The sequence below is a fragment of the Ruditapes philippinarum genome, unplaced genomic scaffold, assembly GCF_026571515.1.
Source record: "Ruditapes philippinarum isolate M1 unplaced genomic scaffold, ASM2657151v2 ctg1277_1_1_1_1, whole genome shotgun sequence".
NCBI classification, from domain to species: Eukaryota; Metazoa; Mollusca; class Bivalvia; order Venerida; family Veneridae; genus Ruditapes; species Ruditapes philippinarum.
Window position 1 is genome coordinate 185,782 of NW_026860440.1, and position 17,766 is coordinate 203,547.

The 17,766-nt window shown below is 31.3% G+C and overlaps 3 protein-coding genes across 8 annotated transcripts in view; 2 read left to right on the top strand and 1 right to left on the bottom strand.

Moving 5' to 3' along the window:
• The window catches only part of LOC132760086 (transcription initiation protein SPT3 homolog), a 51,473-nt gene extending 49,532 nt beyond the window's left edge, over positions 1-1,941 (top strand). The window contains exon 15 of one of the 5 annotated variants that reach the window (XM_060751979.1): positions 345-1,941. In XM_060751979.1, coding sequence (XP_060607962.1) covers positions 345-392 — 48 coding nt within the window. In that variant the 3' untranslated portion in view covers positions 393-1,941. The remainder of the gene's footprint in view (positions 1-344) is intronic. The other 4 variants (XM_060751978.1, XM_060751981.1, XM_060751980.1 and 1 more) reach the window with 4 other exon arrangements.
• A 327-nt stretch (positions 1,942-2,268) lies between these two features.
• On the bottom strand, positions 2,269-11,604 carry LOC132760088 (mitochondrial pyruvate carrier 2-like). 2 transcript variants are annotated; one of them, XM_060751985.1, is made up of 6 exons: positions 11,445-11,604; positions 11,199-11,239; positions 9,774-9,858; positions 6,877-6,988; positions 6,046-6,064; positions 2,269-3,178 (listed from the first exon to the last, which is right to left on the bottom strand). In XM_060751985.1, the coding sequence occupies exons 1-5, from the start codon at positions 11,527-11,529 to the stop codon at positions 6,046-6,048; spliced, it is 342 nt and encodes a 113-aa protein (XP_060607968.1). In that variant the 5' UTR covers positions 11,530-11,604; the 3' UTR covers positions 2,269-3,178. The 2 variants fall into 2 exon arrangements, with proteins under 2 accessions (XP_060607968.1, XP_060607967.1); XM_060751984.1 differs by lacking the exon at positions 6,046-6,064.
• LOC132760085 (sulfotransferase 1B1-like) lies at positions 11,567-17,463 on the top strand. Its single transcript, XM_060751977.1, has 7 exons — positions 11,567-11,658; positions 12,421-12,933; positions 13,664-13,875; positions 15,069-15,198; positions 15,761-15,855; positions 16,511-16,694; positions 17,238-17,463. Exons 2-7 carry the CDS (start codon positions 12,468-12,470, stop codon positions 17,396-17,398), a joined length of 1,248 nt encoding a protein of 415 aa, XP_060607960.1. The 5' UTR covers positions 11,567-11,658; positions 12,421-12,467; the 3' UTR covers positions 17,399-17,463.
• Positions 17,464-17,766: the final 303 nt, after the last annotated feature.

Genomic DNA, 17,766 nt, shown 5'->3' on the forward strand with positions numbered 1-17,766 from the left:
AGTACATATTTTACATATTCTTCGATGTTTGAAAATTGTTTTATAAGCATAATTATATACATATATATAATTTCACTTATGTGTGGTATACAACCTCAATTACAACATACAGGATCTTTAAATGGACTTGCCCGTCTTTCAATCTGGATCAAACCATTCTTGGTATATAGGGAAAATTTCAATATAAGTACTGACTGAATAGCAAACAGTGCAGACCATGATCAGATAGCATGGATGTGGCAGCTGATCTTGCTCTGTACAAGTCAGTCACTGCCATCAGGCTTACAGTTAAATATATGACTAGTATTGATTTTATATTAATAGAATCTTTACTTTATTTTCAGAAATACAATTCACAATTGTCACCAAAGCTGATAACCCTCAGTTGCTGAATGGAGGTCATGACTATGAAACTAGATATTTTCCAATGTTTATCACTGAAATTTGGTCTACTTCCATAGTGTTACTTTAAAATTTGATGCAGTTAGCAACAGTATTTTAAATACATTGCAAGGAAGATGGTCTGTGGTTCCATCAAATAATGGCAAGAAAGTAAACAGTGGGTAAATGCATCTACTTCCTGTGCTAGCAAGAAATGTAAAGTTGCAAAAATTCAAATCACCAGTGAGGAAAACATATTAGTATATTTCCTTTATATCGTACTGATTTGAATAATTTAGTAGCACATGTCTGTGCTCAGAAATAACCATAAATATAGGCAATCTTTATAGAGTATCTATAAAGAAAATTGCAAATCATTAGTGATGAAAACGGCAAGGTACTTCCTGTACTTGAAGAAATGTTAAATTAAAGAATACAACCTTGAAGAGTCCTATGTGAGAAAAACTGTAATGTACATTGTAACATTTAATACCACATGTGTTCAGACAATAAGTTGCAAATGCAGACAACATTCTCTATATACATGTATGTTATTTTGTTCAATGTCTGGCATTGATTTTTTACTGCAGACAATATTGAAACAATAGATCATTGCCATGTAATTGTCTTGCTATAATACAAAGATAGTGTTTTATCTGTTTGAGCAATAATATATATATATATATATATATATATATATATATATATATATATATATATATATATATATATATATATATATATAAACAGTATTTCAGCATACTTTGTATTGAAGAAATTACAAATATAAATTTTGTACATTAGAATTCAACTATGAGGTAACTGAATAACGTCATACTTAATATTACCATGAGGAAGATGATTATAACCATGAGTTAACTGATGACACCATAAGTTAACAGAATATTACTGTGAGATGATCAGATGAAGATTGCTGTTATTGGAGTTTGAATATGGCTACACAGATAATGATGAATATAATTTTGTTAAGTTTTGATATGCTAACATATTGAAACTATTTTTTCATAAAACAAATTGTAAATAAAATTAGCTGTTAATAAAAAGAAATTTCTCTTTAAATTTACCCATTCATATCTTAAACAGTCTTTGTTTACAGGCACCTTCAACCTTACTGTAAGATATAGATTTCTTTTCTTCAGACATTGAGAACTTTAAATTCATGTAAACTTGACTCTGTTAGTGTATGGGGTTCAATAAAGATATCTCAGTGTATTATTTCTTAGTAGAACCACTGAGCTAGGTTGTTACTTCACATGATCACTAAAAGTATAAATTTTCCAGAGTGAGATATGACATTGTTGAAGACAAAGTAGATAATTTCAAGTTGGTGTCTTTTGTCTTAAAGACGTTGAGGCAGCACATCTGTCAGAGGTAGCCAAATCTACAGACCAAATGCTTCAGTCTGTGCACCACATGTCCTCCTACAAAGCTCTACCCCAAAATTTTGATTTTGTTCTTATTTTTCAACCTTACTACATTTCCATCAAATGTTTCTTTCTGTGAAATGTCACATTCTTCTGTGTTCTTCCTATTAAATATCATATTATGTCAAGTTTTCTTCCACAGTGTTGTGCTTCACTTGACTTAGCAGACAAGTTTTAAACATAACTTTTCTTCAGAAGATAAATAGCAACTTTTTTTAAAAAAGGATGACAATATTGAATATTCATTGTTATATTTTCCCTGAATCTTTTATTTTTGATGGGTAATTTTGCAGAAATAAATCAAAACTTGTCTACCTTAAAACTTTTATTTTACATTAACAAAAACATTTTAATAGTATTAGAAGGTAATGACAATAAAAAAATCTATTCCATTACATATCAAAGAATATCTATCTCTTGCACTTTTATATGTATTTATATGTAAAAAAGGATTGAAGATGAAAAAGTTATCTTTAGATGGCCGCTCAAATTTCAAATATAATTACTGAGCATTTAAATATTCAAAAAATAAAAAGTATGGCATCACAGAAAAATGTAATATATACAGACTGTGCAAACTGAACAGTCCTCACCACAAAGTACAGTCTGTGCAAACTTGGCTGTCTTTCTATTACAATTAAAATACAAATCCTGTTACAGCTAAATTTATACATTCTAAAATATTTCAGAATCCTTCACTCACTCCCTAGTAATGAAATAACTATACTTCCCACAATATCTTCTTACATTTCAAATCTTGAGTATTTATTTTTAGTACATTTTTATATTTAGTAATTCTGTTTAATAATATTACTGTTATAATTGTTATCTTTAGAATTTTTAAACCATAAATACTTAGTCGGATATACAGAAAGATCAATAATGTTCATAAAAAATTACTTCTGCAGATAGAGAAAAACCAAATTAAAAAAAAAACAACCTTATCAATACCGAAGTTGATGGTTACTGGTAATTCATACAGTCAATCTGAGATGGTGATAGTCAGAGGCAGAAATTTTTTAAAAAGGAAATACTTTGGCTATATATTCTTCTTTAGGTGTGATAAGTGGAAATTTGACCAGAAATTGCTAATATGCTATTGCTTGTTCAAAAAATTTAATTGCAATTCACAGCACAAAGTAAAAGAATATCTTCTTTCTCAATTCAAATCAAAATAAACTGCTACTGCTTTAGAAGAAAATTAACTGGTCTAACATCATATGATAGTTTTTATTCTGCTGTTTGAAGGTTGATATATTAAATAAAAGATCACAACTGATTATTTCCGCAGCTTGTCACATTATGATGAGTGATGGTGGTGTGCCTCTACTTCCTTTAACTGTTGGTGATATCTGAAATATACATCATTTTATATTGTATCATAAATTTTATTTTTACGCTTCGAAATTTAATATTAAGTTTGCGTGCACTATAATATTACACTTGTTTCATATAACATACCTTTAGTTCAGATATACTGAGGAAGGCTAACTGATTGAGTTATTATTATTCAGAGCTTCCATTAAGTTTCAAACTTTGGAAGTCAAAGACTAGAAAATGTCTAAAATTGGAAATCACATTATATACATGTAGGTAAAGAAGGAAAAGTGTTACATATTTGAAATCACAAGCAAAAATCATGGAGTAAATGACTCCCAAACTTCCATTAACAAAAGCCCTGATTATAAATCCTTAACCTGCTGAATTTCTTTAACCTTTTACCCAATGAGCATATTGTGAAAAATGGCTGTTTTCATTGAAAAGCCTCCTGTTACAAGTTCAAACTGCTATGAAACCATGAAAAATGCTTCAATAATGATGAAACTTGGTTCAAATGTTGACTGGACCATAGCCTCTGTAACAACATGCTCAATCTTAAATTTCCTGTTACCATGGCAACAGGGGAATGTCTCAAAATTGCGAAAAATCTTTACTTTGCATTGTTTTTTTTTTCCACCAAAACTGATTTCAAAGTGCTGCAACTTCTCAATGAATTGAGATAGAGTAAAAGGTTTTTCAGTGTCGGTTACTAGTTACCCTAAGATTGACCTGAAGCCATTTTTAGCCTGTCACATGTCCAAAATTTTCTTGGCACATCCCCCTTCTGGCAACCCCCTGATGTAACATTTTGATGGGGGGCGGTGCTGAAAAAGTGGTCACTTTTTTTAACAACATCTCAAACGAAAAACAGTGTTTCGGGCCAAAATAGGGCTTTTTTTTTTCACTGTTTGAGGCCTCAAAAAAAAGGGGGAGGGGGGACAAAACATATATGAGGTAAAAGGTTAATTTGAATTTGGAATAGTCCATTTGAAGTAAGAGTGACTTCAATATCAGAATACAAAAATTGACCCATCAATACTATAGAGCCTGGTCAGACTGCACAGATGTAGGGGCTGGCCAGTCTATACTGGTGGCAAAGACTAATCACTATTAATTCCAGCAAGCTTAAACGTCTGGGTGCTATTTTATCAATGGTTGTACGACCGTCTTAGTTGATAAAATGGCACATGAACTAGAATTCAGTATACAATACTGTACAATAATGCAAGAAAAATTGATATCAATTTGTATTCTTACACGCACATTGAAAAAATTCTCATACACTGCTAGATATGTTGAACTACATTTGGGGGGAAGTAATCTTCACATAATCTGGTTTAATAATGTCATATGATGTGACAACTTTCATTTTCTTATGTGATTATGTTCTTGAGTCGTATTTAGCACAGTTATATATCTTTCAAATCTAAATCAATTTAAACATGCATGTAAAATACAAGAAACAAAAGCTGTCATAGGGAGAGAACACTGAACTACTTCTAGAGCTCAAGCTTTAGTAAATAAAAATAAAAGCCATGCATTAATGTTTTTATTTCTTAACGGGAAACAATTCAGTAAAAAAAATTCTTGCTATGAGTCATGGGTCTTGTTAGTGATTGGCAATTATGACACTTAAGACAAGATGAACAGTTTCATTAGAATACTCAAGGAGGTTGTGGAATCAGAAATTGCATGTAAAAATCTATAGAGGAAGGTTCAAGTTACAAGGAAATAAATTTAACAGTTAATAGGAAAAGAAGTTGCATGTAAAACCTTAACCAAGTTTTGGAATAACATTAATACACAGTGTGTGGGATAAATCTTCTATCAAGTCGAGTTAGAAATTAATTAAATTTAAGTGATAGCAAGAAAAAAGTTCATTCATGCAAAATAAAACTAAAATAACTGCTTTTTACTTTCAAGAATTTTAATTATAAAGCCCATTTAAAGCACTAAAACTAAATGACTAATTTATTTAGAAATGTGTTCATAGGACAAGGATGCCCCCACATAACTCTGAATAAGTGCACAAACAAACCCCCGGGTTCATAACTAAACATGCTGAACAACATTTCTGTAAAGTTTCATAACTAGGTTAAGCTACCTGCGACATAAATTGAAAATAGAAAATTTTTAATAAGTCAAGGGCAATAACTCCATAACAGAACTGAATAAATCCACACCTGAAAACCCAGGTGCACAACTTCACATGCTGATCAACATTCCTGAGAAGTTTGTTGACACTAGCTCAAGCACTTTTACTATACATGACACAACATTTTGGAACGGACACACAGACAGATGGTCAAGGGCAAATCTAAATGCATAAAAAGAAATCAACCTACATTTGTTTTCATTAAGCTTTCATGCAGTTGTTAAATTCTCTTTGATAATGCAAAACTTATGATCAAAAAATAAAATCTTAGTTTCTTAAATGTCTTTTAAAGATGCTATACTTGGTTTATTGAAAGCAATCATATTTTTGAAATATACTCTAGATGCTACACATCATCTTAGTTTTAAAGCAGTGCCCGTCTTTCTGCATTATCTGCATACATAAATGCCCCTGTATCACACGTGAAATGTACAGTTATGCAAACTTTGGATATTCCTTTCCACTGGTGAACTTTGTGATATTTTATCCTTGAATTAAGATTTTGGGACAGTGATTTCTTTACTTTTAAAAAAGATAAAATTAAAAATTAGTTTTGAAACAATGAAAGTCTTTTCTTTTTATCATGATTTTTATGCTTTCCTAGAAAAGAATTAAGCACCATAAAGCCACATACACAGAACTGGGATTTACATGCTGCGGCTAACTAAACATTTCATCTATAAAACAGCAAATAGTAACTGTGGTAACGACAAATTTCACAGCATTTCTGTCATTACCACTTACCTACACCTTCTTCCGATAACTTAAACAGAAAAAGAATAGTAATAAAAATGTTCTTTGCTTTTCTTTTACTAGCCAAAATAATAATGCAACACAGAATTGGGTTTTTTATTGCTTTATATACCATGCAGAAATATTCAGATTTACGTCAATGAAATTTAAAACGACTAGTAAGTTGATTTTATTGTAGGAAAATATTGAAGCTACTTATTCAATACACTTGCATAATACAATGTAAATTCAATTTTAAAATAGCTAGTCACTTTTAGCATAAATTTGACAAATTTGTTGCATTATTTGGTACTGTTTTAAAAACCACATGTATTCAATTAATATAATATTTGAAAGGTCAAGGTAGGTCATGAGTAATATGATAACTCAGACACATTTCTTAAAATAGCACAAAGATAATATATACACTTGTTTGGAGTAACCTACCCATACCCTGGATTGATTTTTTTTCTGGATAAAACCATTAAGTCTTTGCTTTATTTATTTTGCTACATTTTAAGTCACTGTTACGGTAATGTGGCAATATTCCAGCTGTACAGTTGTTGAGGAAGACCTCAGGTTCCCCCTGATTCATAATTTAAGGCACAAGCAAGCTACTTGGCCATGGAGGCCATATCATCACTATTCAATTCAAATGTTCATGTTATACCTATTCTCTAATTTTAAACTTTAATTAAAAAAACAAGATTTGAGAATCATTGAAACCAGTCTTAGAATTGAACTCTTGTCATTGGTTAAATTTGAATGTGGTTTAAGAATGAACCAATCAAATGTTTGATTTTCAGACTGGTCTCAATGGCATACAATTAGTTGATAACTCACTTGTATATTCTACCCAGCTGATATAACCCTGTAGCAGCCACAAAGAGGTTTACACAGAAAAGATTGTAGTTCTTTGGAGTTATCACAAGGGAATAGCGGGACCAAATTATACCTGAAATATAAATTTTACCTGTTTTATACCTGCACTGACTCAACTTTTGAAGAAATACTAACTATGAGACAGATTAAACAAACATTATCATAAACATAAACAAAGCAGGATACAATAAATAGGATATACTGAGTATATACAGGATGGCCATCCCACATGACCTGTGACCTCAGAAATGAATGGAGATGAATGGCTGCACATAAACAAACTGATATCAATGCATATTTTCCACGCTGGTTGTCTTATTTCAAAACCAGTTTAAAAATGAATTAAAGCAGTGTAAACCAAACAATTTTCCCTTTCCTTGGTACTAAAGTTTCCATCACAAAAGGAAGCATTTTGTTCAAACATTGTTTTGAAATATTAAAAGACCTTGCTTGGAAAATATTAATTGGTATCAGTTTGTAAATGTGTGCCGCCATTCATCTCCATATCTGATGTCACATGTCATGTGGGATGGCCACCCTGTATATCACAAATATAATATATGCAATCTGGATAAACTAACAAAATCAAATGTTTTTACACACATATTTGAAAATGAAAATATATACCACAATGAATTTGAAGAGGAGACTGGCAAAACTATGTGATGCAACCTTACATTTTTTACTGACTGTTCATTTAATGAATGCATGTTTTAGGTCAGAAAACCAGCCCTTTACAATAAGGCCTTACTCCTGTATACAATAGTTATATACTCCTATATTGTCCTCACAAAAACGACCATGTTAAATGCCATGAACTAAACTACATCAGTCTGACTTTAACAATGCAGCAATAGTCAAAGCATATTAATGCAGAACAGACCATGTCAGATTAAAAACCAAGGATTTGAAAGTTTAGCCGATTGCAGATCAGGTTATATAAGCTAACAAGAGCTGTCAGAAGGACAGCATGCTCGACTATTCTAAGTGCTTGATAGTAAAAGAGCCTTGATAATGTTAAATTTTTTAAGTTCACAAAAGGGCTAATTTTTTTTTATAAATTCATGTTATAGGCCTTAGAGAGAGTCTAATTATACAGTATTGGCTTGACTATTCGGAAGGTAATGTCACAAGGGTGTTTTATTGAGTATAATAATACTAATTACCTATGAATACATAAATTTGACAGAAAAGGTACAAAGGCTTGTTATTAAGATGTTTTATCAAGTTAATCACTGCTTTATTATTATGAATGCATAAAATTGTCCCAAAAAAGGCACAAACCCTTCAGTAGTTATTGAGATAACAGCTTACAAGCAAAACTTTACAATGAATTTCTAAGTTGAAAAAGGGGAGAAAAATCAGCCTAAATGCAAGATAGAATTATGCATCTTTGTCAGTGACCTACAAGTATGACCCTAAATGCATATGTGAAGTTTTAAATAAATATCTTTAATAGTTATTGAGATATGTAAAACTTGCATGTAAACATTAACCAAGAGACTAAGTAGAAAAGGGGATATGAATCAGCCTTAATGCAAGATAGAGTTATGGAACTTGGTCAGTGACATACAATTATGACCCTCCAATTATGACCCTAAGTGCATGTGTAAAGTTTCAAGTAAATATCTTTGAAGACCTTTAACCTTTAACCAAAATTTCTGATTTCAAAGGGGCAAATAATTCTGCAAATATTGCAGGCAGAGTTATGCAATTTTGAAAACTGATGTACATTGTTACTATAAAAAAGTATTTTAAATTTCAATTGAATATCTCAAGCAATAATTGAGATATTTGACTTTACAAAAAAACTTTAACCAAAATTTCTAAGTTCCAAAGGGGCATAATTCTGTCAATATTGTAGGCAGAGTTATCCAACTTGTCAATCTGATGTACCTTGTAACTATAATTGAGTATTGTAAGTTTCAATTGAATATCTCAAGCAATAATTGAGATATTTGACTTTAACCAAAATTACTAAGTTAAAAAGGGGCATAATTCTGTCAATATTGTAGGCAGAGTTATCCAACTTGTCAATCTGATGTACCTTGTTACTATAAATAAGTATTGTAAGTTTCAATTGAATATCTCAAGCAATAATTGAGATATTTGACTTTACAAAAAACTTTAACCAAAATTTCTAAGTTAAAAAGGGGCATAATTCTGTCAATATTGTAGGCAGAGTTATCCAACTTGTCAATCTGATGTACCTTGTTACTATAAATAAGTATTGTAAGTTTCAATTGAATATCTCAAGTAATAATTGAGATATTTGACTTAACAAAAAACTTTAACCAACGCAGACGCCGACGCCGGGGCGACTACAATAGCTCTCATATTCTTCGAGCTAAAAACTGTTTATGGGTGAGCCATATAACCTGTATTTAAAGACAACTTTATAACTAATAATGTACATGTAATGGCACATAAGATCTATGTAACATAAACATTGCAGATCATTGTAATAATAACCTTGACCTTTACCCTGTTGAATTTCTTAAATGGACATGTCAAGCTTTTCTTGGAACAGACCAATATCAAATTAGGGGATATCAATATGAAAATTTAAGGTTTGTCAGCCAATAGCATAGCACCTGGTCAGAAAGCACTGATGTGCAGGCTGGTCTGGCATTATACTGGTGGCTAAGGATAATCTATAATATTTCAATTCAACCATACCAGATTAATGGTTTAAATAGATAGTGTAACATTATTCAAGATTTTAAGCAGTGCTTCTTTCACTCCAGCATGTAAAACCAAAATTGGAAGTGTTATCATACTTGTATAGATACCAACTAGTATACACAATGTAGATAAATATAATTGTTGTATAAAATATGCAGGAACTATATACTGACCTGTTGCAGCTAAGGCAGTGGACTGTGTTAAACTGAGTTTTTCTGCAGGTCTAGCCATATCACCTATACCAGCTATTACGAGACACTATAATGGTAAAACAAACATTAAATTTTAACAATTTTCCCCACTGTTGATTAGCCCCACAGTCAAGGTTTTCTTTTACTTTATATATCAGAAGGCCTTTAAAGGGTCTCTTTCCAATTGAAACCTTCTAAAAAATGATGTGCACATTTTTTTAACCAAAAATTATTGCTAAAATTGAATGATAATTTTAAGTAAAATCAAGAGGCTAAAGCCTCTCCCTAATAAAGAGAGAGCAAACAACAGTAGTAACAATATGCACCATATGTAAGAAATAATATACATTGTACACATCTTAAATAGTGTTTCTTGCTTGAAAAAGAGCAGATTATTTACACACTGTCTACTAGATACAAGGTATATTTTTTTTAAACATGCAGCATAAACTGGGATCAATTGTCACTAAAGTTGTCACTTTTAATACTAGTAATTACCAGACTGTTATAAATGTTCTTTAAATCAAATGAAACTGTCATTCTTTTAAACATATTTTGATCTAAACATTCATATTTAGTAAATGTATAAAACATTTTAATATGATTAATGTCAAAGTATCTATCCCTGATTATCTATAATTATGATATAGCTATGAATTTAAAGTTAATTGAAGTCAACTCATCCTGTAGTCTGTCAACTTGTCTTGTGGTCAACTCGTCACCTTTTCGGTCAATTCAGCCGCTGGTCAACTTGTCCCCTATCTCGTCAACTATTTTCTCTTAACCGAAAGTTCATTTATCATCAGAAAATTTAAGGCAAGCTAAGTTAACCTTATAAACAATGAAAATTACCAACATGGTAGAATTCACGAATTCGAAAACCTAGCTAAACGCCGTTTTCCGGTACTTTCTGTACACAGCTCTGGGGAATTCACCTAAATGGAGTGTAATAGCGAACTCGATGTTTTCGGCCTTTTTTTTAAAATTAAATTGAAATAAAACAGTTATTTCTTTATTCGAAAATAATTAAATATCATTGTATGAATAGTTCCATACAAAAAATAAAGTAAATACACAAATTTACGCAGAAAATAATCTTATTTATTATGGAAGATTCCACTACGTCTGTTTTAATTTTATTGATTTTCATTATAAACAATTTATTTTTTTGAAAAATTTGCAATAGATATTAAAGGAATATTGATAATTTTCAAATACATCAATTTTTTTTCACTTTAAACGGTAAAATAATGATAGAAAAATAGAAATATCATGTAACTGTGTTATATGTACTTCATTTGGTTTAATTCCCCAGAGCTAAATCCGTAACATACCGGAAAACGGTGTTTAGCTAGGTTTTCGAAAAGGTCAATGACACTGTAACCACAACATAATTTTTATACATACCCATTTCATTGTGGGAGCCCAAAAGAATATCGTTTTTGGTCCTGAAATTATATAATATCATTGATGACTTAACTTGTAAATTTAGGCGACTTCAGATTTATTTTATATTTGATTTAATACAGTGTTTCATTTAATGTTAACATATTCTTTAACTCTAATTATCCATGGAAACGACTTGTCCGAATACTATGCTACTTCAAAAGTATTTAGATCGCGAAATTCAGTTAATTTATGGCAATGACAAACCTGCTGGGTGGTTCCATGTTGACTGTAAACTTGCTGGAACAAATTTATCTGCAATTCTGATGACGTTTCTATAGATTAATGACATATTTCGCCAAAGTTACCCTGAGGTCAGAAAGCGGAAGTAAATAAATTGTTGTTATTGTTGTAGTTGTAGACTGTGCAAAAATCATGAATTGCCTCCCCTTTATCAAATCACCCCATTTGTAGCATGAAGGTCGGTATAGTTTTTGCATTGGTTTTGCGATATTATTTAGAGAGAATGTTGCCATTTTTCAAATTTTCATGAGAAATAGTTTATATTTATACTTTTTTCACAAATAAAATCTACTGTAGATAGATCTCAAAGAATAACTAAAATTAAATTTACTCCAACTTCAGAGTCCAAGTTGGTTACCCTGGACCGATTTTGAATTATCTACTGTAGTTACACAAGTGACAATAGTTGTTAATGGAACTGGTTGGCAGAAGGCAATGCACATGCTTCTAATCTCTAATCTACTACAGTAGTCTACCATTATCTCCGATTATTCAGAGTTAACTTAAGATGCAATACGCCGAATACGCACACTCACACTTAATCTCTATATCTGTATCTTGCTTTATCCTGGAATAGACCGGGGGTTCATTCCGTTTTCTCTAGATTATTATATACAAGTTTTACTCCTCAAATGTACAGAGAAGATTGCACTCTTTCTCACTTGGCAATCATAATCTTGAGTCCTCCATTACATTCCACTGCACATTATAAAGAGTTTATAATGGAGGTTTTCTACTGGCATGTTACTCTCTTTGTGGCTGTCAAACTTTTTTTTTACATCAATAAAGCAACCTTACCTTTGGTTGCCATGATTTTAAAGTTCACTTGATATGTATGAGATATTTTTATATCATTTTAATCTATACCATTTATTGAAAATTCACTGTATTTTTATTAACATCTACCTGTAAACCAAAATATAATCTTAATATGTTTCAGGATGCTGTTCTAGTGTTTGGTAGCAGTAACACTGACTGATAGAAGATATGGCTTTAAAATTATGTTGTAAAATAAGACATTTGAGATTACAAAAACAGTTTGTATTAGCTACCAGAATCTTTAAACACAACAGTAACTTAAGGTTATTTCAAACTCATCATTCATCTTTAAAATCCAAACAGTTGGACTGCACACTTCATAATAAGAGATGGATGTCAACTATACAAGGCTCAGAACAACCTTCTACCAAAAGACAAGCTTTACTCTATGCGACTTACGGCTCCTTCGCTCTTGGTGGCTTTCTGTTAATAGCTATAATTCTACGAGAGGTCAAAAAGAAACGCTTACAGTGGAGAGGGATATTTGAAATGAAAATTCCTGAAATGAGACGTCTTGGAATGTATAAATATAAAGATGTGACACTACCACTATTTGTTGTGAATGAATTAGAAAATATAGAAAAGTTTGAATCTACTGCTGAAGACATATGGGTTGTGTCATTTCCTCGCTCAGGTGAAGTCTTTGATGTATTAAAACTTTTAAAAGTACATTTTAGAAATTTTATACTGTTAAATTTATACATTACTGAAAACATACTGTAACATTTTCATTCTAACTAATGTCACTTTAACATGATCTTAACACTTAGCCTGATGGATTCAAAAGTGATAACATACACATGTAGCCTTTGCCACCAGTATAGAGCTAGGCCAGCCTTCACTTGTGTGTAATCTGTCTCAATTTGAAGCTCAATTTTCGAGTTTTGATATTGAATGAAATTCTTTAAATTTGGAATGTATCAAAATAAATCCTGGGAAAATGAAATGTACACAAATTCAGCAGGTTTAGGGTTAATATGTGTTGATTCTAGACAACACAAGAATATTTTATGTTTATGAACATTTGTAAATTAAAAATAAAGTTTTAGTAAAATGCCATTTATCATAACAGTTAATAATTATTCAGATGCAAAACTTTAGAACTAGATCTTTAGTTTAAATGTAATCATATACCAATGGAAATGATGGGAATTATGTCTGTTTGTTTTTTGTACAAACAAAGCATAATCCATGTCACAGTAACACAGTAAATAATTTTAATATATTTTTCAAACAGACAAAAAGATATTTAATGTATGATAATAACCTTTCCTGTTGAAACAAAAATGTAATCCAGAATTTGTCTTAGTTTTTATATGATATCCAATTAATCCAGTAACAATTAGATTTTTTTCACTAAACAGGAACAACATGGTTACAAGAGATAGTGTATTTAGTACAAAATAAGGCAAACACAGTAAAGGCTAAGTCTAAATTATTAGATAGTAGGTTTCCATACCTGGAATTTATGACACCTGGTATTAAAGAGATAGAGAAGATGCCTTCCCCACGCCTCTTGAAATCTCATCTACCTTATTCATTATTACCCAAGAGTGTGCATGAAAACAAACCAAAGGTGAGTTCACAGTTTACTGTTTATAATGATAACAAACACTATTGGAGATTCATTTTATGGTTTGTGTATGAACGTCATGTGATTTGACTAACTGCAGTAATTATATTATTTTTCAACAGACAAGCACTACCCCCATCTTTGAATTGTTTACAATATATTCTGTTTTCTGAGTTTGTTTATTTAACAGTCTCCCTCTGAGTTTAATAAGGAGAGCATGAGATTAGTAATGCAGAGGTCACTAGTTCAATCCTTGAACAAGGTTCTCTGTAACAATTCATCTTGGACATTGAGTCTAATGTTCTTTTGTCTCTCACCGCTGATTCAGAAATGATGCAGGAGTCAGTCACTTGCGGTAAAGTGATAATTTGTGGTTACTGTAATTATTCAAGCTGGTTGGTTAGTGGATCAATCCAGAGATATACCAATAAATGTATTAAACCAGAAAGCTTATTTAACTTGGACTAAGTTTTTAAATGCATACACATTGTACATGAAAAACAGGAAAGGAATGTTGACATGTATTATGACATCAAATACGGCCTCAATGAATGAAAAGATGTCATGAAAATTACTTTTCTGTCTCGTAATGTAGTTGAACAAATTTTCAGTCATTCTCTGTGTAAAAGTAAAAATGAAAATATAAAATTAATACAAAGTCATATGTTGCATGTTTCTTGATCATATACTTTGTAATCAAGCCTATGGTCTCTATAATTATATAACTGCACAAATGAACTTGAACAATACAACATTGTACATTGTATATCAATGCAGTCAGAGATGGTATTAGTTTCATAAATAAAAAAAATAATTGGTGTTCCTGCTACACAGGGACCCTTCTTGTGCTGGAGGTAATGTATTTTTGGGTCTTTTTACGCAACTTCCTACAAAGGTATGTTTCCTTCTTGGAGCGTTTATTTTGTCAATTATTAATAATGTTACATCATGTATCATGTAGGTCTCTTTGTTAAATTACAGTACAACCTCTGTAGAGCAACATCTTTTAGGAGACATATATTTTGGTTGTTGAAGAGAGATGTTACTGTAGAGATATTGAATCCAGTTTAGATCTTAGTTTGGGAAATCTTTAATTCTTTTGTTATAAAGCTGTTATTTTGCAATTTGCTTGACAGAGATTCGATTTGTAGAGGTCAATTTTTATATGGTGCTCAATCATTTTCTTTTCCTTTTAGATTATTTATATAGCAAGGAATCCGAAAGATGTTGTTGTGTCATACTACTACTTTGTACGTCTGCTGTTTCCAGTGACAAGATATGAAGGAGAATTTAAAGAATTTTTCAATCTTTTCATCCATGATAAAGGTATAGTATTTAGTAATTGTATCAGGTCATGTGTATAATATATTTTAAAGATGCTATATACTGTAATGAAGTTTTAGTAAATGTTTCAAAATGAATTTATGTCCCTTAACCTGCTGAAACAGAAAGTGATTAACCTTTGCCACCAGTATAGAACCAGGCCAACCTGCACATCCATACAGTGTCTGTACTGTTGCTAGCTCAGTTGTTGTATTCTGATATTAAAATCGCTTAAACTTTGACAAACTGTTTTAAATTCAAAGCAGGAACAAAGTCAGCAGAAAAGGGGTTAGTTATTAAATCATTAGCCTGTATTTAATAAAGCTGGGCTTGCTAAAGGGAGAGCAACAAATTAGTAATCCAGGGGTTAGATCCTCAGATGTAGTATTATTTCTCTGTGACAATTTATATTGGACATTTGCCTCTCACTGTTATTTCAGTTGGCTGATAAGTTTACAGAACTTTTGATCAGTTAGCAGCTTTTACTGCCCAAATAGATAATGACAGTATAAACTTCCCATGGTTACCATACATTGTAATATCATCAAAAATGTATATTTTGCAGTTATGTATGCTCCCTGGTGGAGACATGTGGAGGAATTCTGGGACATGCGTCATGAGGATAATATACTCTTCCTTACTTATGAAGATCTTAAAAGGGTAAAAAATGTTTTGATTCTTTACATGAGCGTATTTCCACACATTCATTTAAGCTTGATTAGGAATCTAATATTAATCACTTTTGAGTCCTATCTAGAAGTTAAAAGTGCTGGTGTCACATTAAAAAACATGGTTTTGACCAAAGTAGGTTTCAAACCAAAGGTGCCTGCTTTGAGAGACAGACACTTTAACCACTAGGCCAACACTATCCTCATAAATTTTGAACATCATAAAGCCATGACATATTTGTTCCAGGTAACAGACATTCATTACTGATACTGTGAATTATGTTTTCTTATAGTGATTTAAAATGCTTTCTTACAGTTATTTAGTTCTTAATCCGAGTTTTCCAGTAAAAAATTTGAAAATGTTAGCAGGCCAGTGAAAAATTGCGAGCAATTTCTTCCATGCACAACTTGTACATTTCTCAAGGGATTTCAACTAAACTTTCAAAATAAAATTGTCAAATTTTCCCCCGAAAATAATGGTTTTGTTTCCAGGTTAAAAGATTATATAAGATACATGTAGTGTTGAATAAAGACTAAGCTTTCAAGTGTGTAGGTAATACACATCCTAACTAAAACCCTTGACAAATGATATACATGAAACACACTTAATATCTATTTACTGATATTTTTGTTGTTCTCTTATCAAGGATACAGAAGGCACTATAGATAAGGTGGCGAAGTTCCTCGGTAAGACTCTGACACAAGAGCAGAAGGACAAAATTATCGATCATTGCAGTTTTGAAAATATGAAGAAAAACCCGACAACAAATCACTCCTGGTTTGAAACTCTTGGTGTAAGTGATCCTAAAAGGGGTGACTTCATGAGAAAAGGTAAAAAATCTAAATTGGGATTACATGGTTATATCAGTTAAAATTTGCACAGTACAGATATATGTATTTGAGATTGATCTATTCAGGGATGCGAGTCTTTCGTTATCTAAGATGTTTATGGCAACAGAGTTGTATCTTATTCTTCATCTTTAGAGGAACAACGTTCTGTTAAACCTTATCTTGTTGGAACTAGAAATGACGAACATAAGCAGTCTGACCTGCAGGCTTGTGTTGACTGACTGATTCCATTTTCATCTTTATATCCCCAGAAATAGTTGACTGTTTCAAAAAATGTAAGCTGTAAAAGTTCATTTAAGAAATTCTGCAGGTTATGGGTGAAAGCTATGGTTGCACCATCTGTCCAAATGTTTATGTGTGTCTAATCCTTTATTAAGATGTAGAAGTCTGAAATAGGCACAGATTACACACTTTTGCATAATTAATAACTGTTTGAAATGAAATACTTGTACTATAAATGCACGTCTAGTCAAAGGGTAAGGTTTAAAGAATACTATGTATTAACCATCTTAATGATGTTTACAGGTTGTGTTGGAGACTGGGCTAATCATCTCACAGATGACATGAACAGACAGATGAACCAGATGATAGGATATAAGTTAAGGAACTCTGATATAACATTTGCATTTAAAGGGACACATTTTGAAAACAATGATGGTGACACTATAGAGCAGACTCTAAAATGATGAAAGCTTGTTGTAGCAGAATCTCCTTCATTTGTGATAACTTTTTCAGATTTAATTAAGAAAAGCATTAGAAAAGAACAAAAGATTGATGTTATAAACAGAAGACAGAAAATGAAAGATCTTAAAGGATGATTATTAAGAATATACAGATTTGTAAACTTGTTATGATTTGGTTTTTTTTAGGGGGGATAACAAACTTGTGTAAATTTGTGTTGTCGTTAAATAGAACAGTAGAAGAAAAGATTGCTAAGTTTCAACATAATTAAAATGCATGAACTATAAATTAAAAATAGTTTTGAATTCATTACAGAAAACATATTTTATATTTCATTGTAAGAATATACTGTTTAGATAAAGAAATGATCCAG